The sequence below is a fragment of the Hydra viridissima genome, unplaced genomic scaffold, assembly GCF_058129835.1.
Source record: "Hydra viridissima isolate aposymbiotic clone 2 unplaced genomic scaffold, HvirCarnegie_v1 scaffold_4, whole genome shotgun sequence".
Taxonomy (NCBI): domain Eukaryota; kingdom Metazoa; phylum Cnidaria; class Hydrozoa; order Anthoathecata; family Hydridae; genus Hydra; species Hydra viridissima.
This window is the reverse complement of record NW_028324303.1, coordinates 18,291,593-18,303,240: the sequence shown is the minus strand read 5'-3', so window position 1 is coordinate 18,303,240 and position 11,648 is coordinate 18,291,593. Positions and strand designations below refer to the sequence as shown.

Sequence of the window (11,648 nt, the reverse complement as noted above, 5' to 3'; positions counted from 1 at the left end):
ACTAACAAAAAGTATTTTAAGTACAAATACTAAACACTTCCAACAAAGGTATTTAAAATACAAGAACAAATACAGTGAAAGTATTTAAAATAGTATTTTAAATACTTGGTATTTAAAATACTCCCAGTACTGATTATTACATATATTATACATTACATAAATATATTATACTACATATCTTATAGACTATATAATTGCTACCTATACCAATTTCATAGACATTTTATGATATTCTATAAACCATCTGTATATTACACATAAGGAATATTTGGAATTGGGAGAAAAAATAAGAAAAAGAGCATTTATAAACTTTTAACACAAATGACTTTATATTAAATAATCAAAAAAGACAGAAACACACTATGCACATTCTTATAAAATCTTTCATATTTTTACTCTTCTTAAAGCTCGTGCAATATTAAATTTTATTTTGATTGCTGTTCGCACATCGTTTGACGACACTCCCAGTATCTGACAGGTACAAGCTAAAAATACAATAGGGTTCAGCTGCTTATTGATTTCTTTCGTTTAATAAAGAAATTCAAATGCTATAACTATTTACCAACAACACCATCAACAAAGTCTTGACAAAATTCGGATTTTGCCATTATGTCAGAGTGAGCATTACTTTGCTTGCCAGAAAAACTGAAACTTCTTAGATTGTCTGTGTTTCCCACCAATGACACAAAAAGACCGTTTACAAATCTATTTGTACCATAAGATTTGTTACATTTGCTGAATTTTACATGGTCAATGTATATTTTGTGACCTGGCACTAGTTGTTTCTAAATTAAAAAGTAGAATTTTTTATGAAAACTATTCATATAATTAAATATACAAATAAAAAAAATAGATAAATTTTGCAACATGAAAAATCTTACTATATTAGATCCGTCTGGGTAGTTAGGTTCTTTCCAGATTGGAATGGATATGCAAACAGGAACTTCAGTAAGATTTGATTTAGAAACAAGACTGTCATTACACGCATTACTATTTGTTATGCTAAATGAATCATTAAATTGATCAGACATATCAGAAAAGTTAAGAATATGAGAGGTTACTCTACTAGACCCATATGAATCGCTGGGTGTCTTCCGCTTCTGAAAAGATGAATGAAAACTTTGAGTTACGTCGAAGCCACATGTATTTTCTAATTCAACAGAATCATTTAATAAATCTGAATATTGATTTGAGTTAGATGTAAAAGTATTTGTCAATTTCGGTATATGATGGGTCAAAGAAGATAGAAAATGGGGCTTGTTTAACTGCAAAACTGCATTTGATAACTCCTGGGTTGATCGTTCTAATGAACTTAACTCACAAATAATCCACAATAAATCATTATAGCAAATAAGTACATACATACATACATACATACATACATACATACATACATACATACATACATACATACATACATACATACATACATACATACATACATACATACATACATACATACATACATACATACATACATACATACATACATACATACATACATACATACATACATACATACATACATACATACATACATACATACATACATACATACATACATACATACATACATACATACATACATACATACATACATACATACATACATACATACATACATACATACATACATACATACATACATACATACATACATACATACATACATACATACATACACACATACATACATACATACATACATACATTCTGTTGTAATAATAAAAATATTAAAATTCTGATAATATAAATTTTCCCACAGACAAATGCTTATAATAATAATAATAATAATAATAATAATAATAATAATAATAATAATAATAATAATAATAATAATAATAATAATAATAATAATAATAATAATAATAATAATAATAATAATAATAACAATAATAATAATAATAATAATAATAATAATAATAATAATAATAATAATAATAATAATAATAATAATAATAATAATAATAATAATAATAATAGTAATAATAATAATATTAACAGTAATAATAATAATTATAATAATAATATAAATAATAATATTAATAATAATAATAAAGATAATAATAAATATAATAATAATAATAAAAAATAACAATAGTAATAAATATAATAATATTAATAATAATAGTAAAAGTAATAATAATAATAATAATAATAATAATTATAATAATAATAATAGTAATAATAATAATAATAATAATAATAATAATAATAATAATAATAATAATAATAACTAGCAAAAAGCAATTCGTAATACGGGTTATGGTCGGTCTGTTAATTTATGGTGGCTGTTTTCCACAATTTAAAGTTGCAAAACCATTACTAATACCCTTTTAGAAAAACGCCTTCAAATTTAAAAAATTAAACCATCTGTAAAATTAAAATAAAAAGTATGCGGAGGTAAAATAATTTACCAATTATTTAACATTATTTGAGAAATTTAAAACTGACATGTCATATCAGTGTAAGACAGAACCATTTTCCTCGACACTACTAAGTTCAAAACAGTACGTTTTTAGTTACTGACAGAAAATAATAACACTTCATAATGCTTTAAATTTACGAAAAAAGCTAAATTTTTGTTATATTTTTTATCACATAAACTTTAATTAAAAGAGTAATATAATGCGAACGTTAATTATACATGAATTATTAATTTTTTGGTATCCCCTTGATACATGTTTCTTTAAAAAAGGAAATTGTCTTGAAAACGTTAAATGCACACAACTAAATAAATTAGAAATAACTGAACATTTGACCATTACTATTTATGGCACTAATCTGACCATTTTTGTATATGGCCTCTTCGTTTCAACAGTTTTTAATAAACGGCAATTTGCTACCATTTACTTAAAATTCCATTTGTTACTCGAAATTTACTTCTCTTAAATATTTTGACTCTAATAAAGGATCTCCCTTCCCCGTTTTTGCCTTAATGGTAGTCAGGAGAATAGAGCTATTTTTATTAAGAGTAATAAAGTTTTTGATGAAGACCTTTTACCAGAATAATAAAATGTGAAACAATGATTTAAGAATTTAACATATAAAAGAATTTTTCTTTCCTCAAAATTAAGCTAATTAATTAGTTAAACACCGTATAAAATATAAAAATAAAATTTAAGCTAATTAATTAGTTAAACACCGTATAAAGTTACTCGAAATTTACTTCTCTTAAATATTTTGACTCTAATAAAGGATCTCCCTTCCCCGTTTTTGCCTTAATGGTAGTCAGGAGAATAGAGCTATTTTTATTAAGAGTAATAAAGTTTTTGATGAAGACCTTTTACCAGAATAATAAAATGTGAAACAATGATTTAAGAATTTAACATATAAAAGAATTTTTCTTTCCTCAAAATTAAGCTAATTAATTAGTTAAACACCGTATAAAATTTAAGTAACTCGATATTTGAGAAATGCGAAAAACTACAATATTCACCTCCCCCCCCCCCCCCCCCCCCACCTTGTTTAAAAAGATCCCCTAAGTTACGTAAAACAAATATTATTAGGCATAAAATAGAGAAAATTAAAAAAAAAATTGAACTAATTACATCTATTTATATCATTTTAACTGACAAAAATTTACAATAAAAGGTAATCAGATTTTCTTTTTATAAATCGTATAAATGCGTCAATCGTAAATCTTAAAGAAAAAAAAAGAAAAACCACATAAAAACTGAAAATCGATTTACCTATTTATAGTAACCTATTTTGACATGGCGGTTAATAAAAACATTTATCGAAAATGTAACTATAAAATCTGTTTCGAAGTGCAAAGTATTAACAATACTAAAATAAAAAAAAATCAAATTAAGATATAAACTGCATTTTTAGAATAATGTTGGCTTTTAGTAAATAAATAAAAGCAGTAAGTTCCAATAATGAAACTACCTATTATTCATTTTTTACAATAGACACAAATGTGAAGGTAAGCCAAGCAGTCTATCAACACAAAACATCACAACAATTACACATAACAATAGAATACTTACACCCTTGATCCTAAAATCCAGCGAAAATAACAAACCAAAATAAAATATGAAAGGCAAAAGTAGAAAACCAATTTAAAGTTAACTACATATTTATCTTTTTACTAAACATATAACTACATAAAAGTATATTTGTTTTTATATTCAATATTAGTTATTCAATTACTTCAAATTTAGGACATGAAAACACCCTAGATTTAAAGATCAAGGTTGCAAACTCTCCCATACACATTACGCTAAACATTAACAGACATTATTGTGTTTCCAACACAACCTAGCTCTAAAGCAGTAAAACCGCCTGACACTAAATGCTGCCAAGTCACACCTTTGCTATAAGTACACCGCTTAGCTGGCAAGGTTATCAATCTTGCTCAATATAATGCCAACTCAAACCACTTTGAAAACATGGAAACAATATAATTTAAACATATATACAACTATAAACAAATATGGTTTCATATAACACATATAAACATATTAAATGACAGGTAAATTTATCAAAAACTATGAAAAAAATATTAAAGTAATAAAAAAAATATAACATTATTCGTGTAATACTTTTCACCTACCATATCTTGAATGAGATGTTTATCAATTTTGAAAAACAAACTATTAAATGCCCTAGTTCTTGAACATGCAACATATAGTTGACCATGAGAGAAACACGGTTTTTTGAGATATACACGAACTCTATCAAATTTGACCTTGACTTTTAGTAATTGTCATTGAATAAGCCAATCTGAAAGGAAACTGACGACGTTTCAGAACAAAAGGTAAATTAGAATTTGATGGAGCCAACTGAATCCAAGGAACAAAATCCCGTTTACCACCAGACACACCTGTCAAAACCTCTGCATCAATATAACTATTTTGAAGAGCACAAACTTTCATTCGAGTTCCATTGCACAACCCAGCTTTGAGATCTAAATTTTTAAGTAGCATAATCACAGAACCAATTTTCAATTTTAAACAATGAGGTGACATACCTGAAGAAGTTAAGCGGTTCAAAAACTCAAAAGGAAAGTTATTTCTTTCATTAAGGTCATCAGTTTTAATTTGGTCAGCACTTAAACAAAATTGACCTTATCCGGCAAACATTCAAGCACTTCTTCATTAATTAATAATGAATCAACATTAGTTAGTGTTAAAATCCTGTGTTTAGAATAACCATTTTGATTAGCATCTCCAATAATCTTTTCAACAATCAATTCATTTTCTCTAATAACGCACTGATTTGGTATTTCAATGCATCCCTTAAAAGGATCCTCCTCTTTGACAGGTATTGTTTGATTCCCAAGTTTTAGTAGCCATTGGGAAAATTCACCTTCCCCATCTTGTACTCTCTTATTTTCAGTTAATGCAAACTTCTGCACCCATTGCCAATGCAAAGAACATTTTACTCAAAATTCTACTATTTCAGCTGGTTGCGTTTATACACAATTCTACTATTTCAGTTGTTGAACATTTTCATCAAAATTTTCTAGATTTAAGCCAATAAACTCATCAATAACAGGCAGATTGTAACCAGTCAGCATTTTACCACTTTGATTAACAATCTTTTCAATTTGATGAAGAGTAGCTTGTTCAGCTATTAGAAGTGGGATTGAGCGATGAATGAAATCTTCCATCATAAAAGCTTTGCATGTATTCCAGAGATGTAAATGATTGTCAGATTCACAAAAGGTCAAAATAATTGAAAACAACTGTCTAATTTGCTATGGCGTACTTGTTAAAACTGCCTCAGAAAGAGTATTCTGCCATTCAGTGTCATCTTACAACAATTCTTTCAAAACACATGCTTCACAAAGCGTTTCAAGGACAACACCATTAACAGTACGCACATCCTCCCAAGATATTGCTCCTTTTGCTTGCAAAAGTAACAGTTTAAGAAAAAACAATTCTCCAGTTGGATTAACTTTATACATTCTTACTATCACCTTATTACCACCCCTTTGTCTAACCTTCCATTTACAATGTTTATCATCAAATATAAAGTGATAAGGAATGTCTACATAAGAATAGCAATGTGCTCTTTCATTTTCAGCATTTAACTTAAACCATGCCGTTAGGTGCGTATCACGTTGAGCAGCACAATCTTAAGCCATTTGTTCTGCTCCTTCTCTAAAATACACTAATTGATTTTAAGGTAGATGTTTACCAAGTCACAGCACTTTGAAAACACAGAAACATTATAATATAAACATATGTACCAACTATAAACACAATAAATGCGTTTAAATATGTATAAGGTTAAATAGGCGCTACAGCAGTTTCTTCCCCCCTCCCCCCCTTTTTTTATGATTGATTATGATAGAGAATTTTATGCTGATTCAGAAAAATATAAACACATAGACCTGAAAATCAATTAAAAGTGCTCTAATTCGAAGTCAAAGTTGTAAAAAATCCCACTAAAAACCCTAATATGTTTTTATATTTTTCTGAATCAGCATAAAATTCTCTATCAGAATCAATCATAAAAAAAAGGGGGAGGGAGGGGAGAAACTGCAGTAGCGCCGGTTAAATATATACCTTATATACATATTTAAACGTATTTTTAAAACAATTACATAACACCTATTAACACATACACAAACAGTAAAAAAACACTTTACATTATTAAAAAAACATTTTTATAAAAACACATTGATAAAACAACTATAAAGCACTTATTACCACATACACATACATATCAAAAAAGCATATATGCAAACAATAAACGTGTGCAAACAAAAATTTTAAAAATGATGCGAGAAAGTTTAAAAAGATACAAAATATATATTTACAAACAATAATCTTTACCTTCTTTTTTTTTTTTCATAAGAACTGTAATCCTCATAACAAAATTTAACCTTTACATACATTAACATGTGACATGCGTTGTCAGTGTTGGCTCAAAATTTTAATTTATTTTTCTAAATTTTCTAAAAAAGAACAAAAATAGTTAATAGCATCACATAGGTACGCGGAAATAGCGATTTACGGAACCGATTTTTATGCTAAAATTTTGGCTCTCACTTTTTTACCTTTTTTTTGAGGCAGCGTGAGGCAGACGTAGTTTTGTGAAGTTTCTATTTAGAAACATATATACACATAGATACTTTTTGGAAAGAAGAAAGACTGATCTTCACTTTTTTAAAACTTTTATTATGGTTACTAAACTTTTTTATGTGATATTTTGCTCCTAAATATTAGGCTGATGTTCTTTCTTGAATTTGGGGTCGAAGAAATGTAAAGTCCGCTTTTTTTATTATTAAAATAGTTTCTTTCATGTATTTTCTACGCACATGCCAAATTTCAACGAATAATGAGGATAAGCAATTAGTTTAATTTGTGTTATACCAAGTATACCACTTTTTTCAGGTAGCTCTAGGCAAACGGTTTTTTGAGGTGGTTCTTTTTAGAAACATATATAAACCTTGACAACTTTAGAAAAAAAGAAAGGTTAGGCTTGTTTTTTAAATCACTATTGTGTATCGCTACCATACTTTTTTATGGAGTATTTTGCTGAGAATTTTGCATGAAAATTTGGTTGATGTTGTCACTTGGACTTGTAGTCGAAGAAATGTAAAGTCCGCTTTTTTTATTATTAAAATAGTTTGCTTTATGCATTTTCTATGAACATGCCAAATTTCAACGAAAAACAAGGATTAGCAATTACTCTAATTAGTGTTGGACTTTAGGTACCTAATTTCGGTTTTTCTGTTATTTTTTTTAAGCGAAATCCGGGTGGGCCGAAATCTGGATAAGGGGGGGGGGATTCAAATGAAAATTTTGTTTTTAATTATTTTGATTTATATTGTTATATTTAATTTAATATGGACAATGCCAACAAAAATCTTATGGCTACACTAACAGATAGTAAGTTCAATTTTTTTTTCTCATATCCAAAAATAATGAAAAATGTAAAACCTTAATTGTTTTTTATGTAACATAAAAAAAGATTAATGTTTCAGATTAAAACTGTTGGCATTCAATAGGAACAGCTTTAATATTTTAAAACACTAACATTTAATATTTTAAAAGCACTAAGAAGTTTTTTGTTAAGATTAATCTAATGAAGTATGTATTCATATGTGGTTTATTATAAAACATATCATTCAATGATAATCATTGTTGTTGTCTTTTATCATATATGGATTATATACTTCTTTATCTGTGGATTAGTGTTTAAATCATTATACAAGCATGTCTAACATTTATTTCTTGTTTAGATCCTACCCAGCTTTTTGTAGATTTTTTAAGATTTCGTAAGTATAAGTCACATAAATATTGGGTTTATAAATTAAAAAAACATTTACATAATCACAAAGAGAAAATAGTTAAAATTAAGTAAATATTAATAAAACATTTATAATATCTTCCTATATATAGTTATAATATCTTCCTATATATAGAAACACTTAAAAAACTTAAGTTAATGTTCTTTGCTTATTGTATACTTATCTTTATCTGTGTTTATTGTTTACATAAGTTTATAACCATTCCTAATTTCAGCTTGTTGCTTATAAAAATGTCTTTATATTTGAATAGTTATATTTTCATTGTTTATTTTCATTTTTTTAGTATAGTTGTTGCACCTTAAGCAGAACAGCTTTAACGATTGTTGCATTTGTAACTTGATGTTGACAATTTCAAATTATATTGTGTAAAATTTTTTTAACATTTTTAGTCGAATCTACACGGTCTACTGCTGGTAAGTTTGTATCAGTTTGTATATGTTAATTATTATTGAATTATTTTTTAATCTGTGAATAGATTTCAAAGAATACCAATTTCAAAGTCATTATTTTGAAATATTTATTTTTTATTACAAATTTTGAATTTTAGTTACATCCTCGTCTTCAACAAATGGTAAGTTTAATAACTATTACTATTTAATATGTGTATATATTTTTGACAATTGCAATATAAATTTTTTATTAAATAATTTTTAACCTTAGTTCCTTCTACATCTGCTATAAGTGGTATGTGTACAAATTTTTACCTTTCATTATGTTTATGCATATCTTGGCAATTACAGTATTTATTTTTAATTACAACTTTGATAACCTATATTTACATCTTCATTGGCTACTACGACTAGTAAGTTTAAAAACTATCATTTGCAAACATGTACACACCTTTCCTATAAATTGCAAATTTTTATAAAAACTTTTTTTATCTTTAGTTACATATGCACAACCTTCTGCTGGTAAATTTATGATTTAGAAATGTTTCTGAATGATTATTCAATTTATGTTTCTATTTATATACACTATTTAATGGATTAGTATTGTGTTATCCCTCAAAGTGCAGTAGAATGAAATGACCAATCTTATTAGCATTTTTTGAGCTATCATCGATTAATATGTTGTTCATATTATTTATTCAGCCTATGACTTTCACAATTAATTTTTTTATGTTAAAATTTAAATAATGCTTTTAAGTACTAATCCACTACAACTAGTAAGTTTAAAAACTATTATTTGCAAATATGGTACAGCAAGTTGTGTAGCTTGCAAAACATTTTTGATAGACAGCTCTGGCTTACCTTCACGTGGTGTCTATTGTTAAAAATGATTAGTTTCATTATTGGAGTTTTAAATAATATCATTTACTAAAAGCCAAGACATAAATTTGTTATATTTTGTATTTAAAAAATTTTTTAAATTTATTTCATCTTTGGCTTATTTTTAGGGTGGATACTCCAACTTGCATCTTATAATGGGGTAAGATTTGTAAAGTTATGTCTCTCTTTTTTAAGTAAACACAATTTAAAAACATTTTCAAGCTTAAATAAGAATTAGAGGGGGGACTTTGGGCGTGGCACATGCCCCTTCCCTAACTAACATAGTAAAATAATCTTGAATACTTATTTCTCTTTTTTCATAAACTCTATTTAAAACCTTTATTCATATATATTTAAAAAATTTTTTTTAGGTTGGATAAGACTGGGCGGGGGGGCAGGAAGCGGGGCGGGGGCGGGGCGTTAAGCGTGGCACATGCCCCGCCTCTAATGTCAATTTATACACCACTTGTATATGATGTAAAGTAAGAAAATATAATTTAAACTTTTTAGCACAAAATATAATAAGTGTTTTTTAGGTTTAAATATTTTTAAGAATGTAACATTTCACTACGAGAGTGTTAAAACATAACAAAGAGGTCCACCCTTTAATCTAAAAAAGACCACTAATATTTGGAAATGGAATGGAAGCAAATTAGATTAACTTTTTGTGTATAAAGATAACATATTTTATCAGAAAAACACTCTTTCGTGTGAAAAACTTGTATTTTTTAAGGTTACGATGGTGTTCCGGTTCCCCCTCTGGCCCTCTATACACCCCTTCTATCTATAGAGTTATGTGAACTTGTAGCCTACTCTTACATCTATCTTTTGATACCAAGGTTTAGGCATTTGGATAAGATTTGACAAAGTTATAACAATTTCAGTGAAAAAAAATTTTTTTTGGAACCAATTTCTTCAATAAATCCATGTATCGAAAATTTGTTACTAAAAACGTCATAACTTTTTTTTAAATTGTTCGTTTTTAATAATTTTTTCACCTTTAAAATACTGTATTGAAGGGCTTTCTAATGATATATAACATTTTAGTATATGCTCAGTTTTAAAAAATCAGTCCACGTACCTACATCACAGAAATTTCAAGGTATTAATAACCCTTTTATGGAAATAGCATTAGTATAACTTTAAATAACATCCATACCCCTATTTTCTTTCTAAAATAAAAAATAATAAAAATAAAACTGCTAAAAGAAAAACTAAAACAAACAAAATCTAAACGATTTAAAAAATTAAAATCCTTTCTACTTTAAATCCTTTCTACTTTATCTAATAAAAATTTTAATCCTTTCTACTTTATCTGATAAAAATGTATATATAACTATTTCATATACTTACTTCAATTATAATATGATATATAATTGATTAAGATGATTCTTTGTGTAATATATCTAAACTAATAATTAAATTCCAAAAGGAAAAAAGTTTTAATTCGCTCAAAAGATCTTTCTCCAATGGCCGCGTGCATTTGAAGCACACGCTCATCCAAAGCCTAGTAACTAATTCAAAGCCTAGTAACTACCCAGTCGGCATATCTAGTATTGTAAATATTCGGAGTATTGATCGCGTATAACATACCGCCGTTGATACCAGAAAAATACGCATTTAGTTTTAAGTTTCGAATTCGAGTTCAATACCACTTATTTATCAAAAATACGCATTATATTTGATCATAATCGGGTACGATATCGTACCCGAAAGATTTGTTTTTCATATTTCATATATTATTTCATATGTCATTAAAAGCACATAATAACCCATTTGTTTTTTTCAAATAAAATTTGGTTTATGTAAAGCTGGTAAATCATATTTTGTTAATATTAAATACTTAGTTATACTTGGGTTTTGCCATAAATTGCCTTTGCTAAGTTCTTTAAAACTGTGACAAATTATTTTTTTTCTTTATTGCATTTATATTACTTTATGTATAAGTTATTTATCCTTAACTGTATATATTGCTGTTGTTAAACACGTATATATATATATATATATATATATATATATATATATATATATATATATATATATATATATATATATATATATATATATATATATATATATATATATATATATATATATGTATATATATATAT

General features: G+C 26.7%; 1 protein-coding gene and 1 long non-coding RNA gene across 2 annotated transcripts; one reads left to right on the top strand and one right to left on the bottom strand.

Moving 5' to 3' along the window:
* Positions 1 to 384: 384 nt before the first annotated feature.
* LOC149890269 (uncharacterized) lies at positions 385 to 1,364 on the bottom strand. The gene is made up of 3 exons (XM_090085243.1): positions 882 to 1,364; positions 563 to 785; positions 385 to 485 (listed from the first exon to the last, which is right to left on the bottom strand). Exons 1-3 carry the CDS (start codon positions 1,362 to 1,364, stop codon positions 385 to 387), a joined length of 807 nt encoding a protein of 268 aa, XP_089941369.1.
* Positions 1,365 to 7,789: 6,425 nt separating this feature from the next.
* On the top strand, positions 7,790 to 8,672 carry LOC149890268 (uncharacterized). The gene is made up of 3 exons (XR_016451702.1): positions 7,790 to 7,847; positions 8,201 to 8,236; positions 8,553 to 8,672. It is a non-coding gene; the product is annotated as an uncharacterized LOC149890268 (long non-coding RNA).
* Positions 8,673 to 11,648: the final 2,976 nt, after the last annotated feature.

What these genes read in the sequence shown, in the direction of transcription:
- LOC149890269 (XM_090085243.1), bottom strand. Translation starts at nt 1,364, where the DNA reads ATGTATGTACTTATTTGCTATAATGATTTATTGTGGATTATTTGTGAG. An exon ending in ACCCAGACGGATCTAATATA is followed by an intron (nt 786 to 881) that starts GTAAGATTTTTC and finishes TTTTTAATTTAG; the next exon opens with AAACAACTAGTGCCAGGTCA. An exon ending in CTTTGTTGATGGTGTTGTTG is followed by an intron (nt 486 to 562) that starts GTAAATAGTTAT and finishes TTGTATTTTTAG; the next exon opens with CTTGTACCTGTCAGATACTG.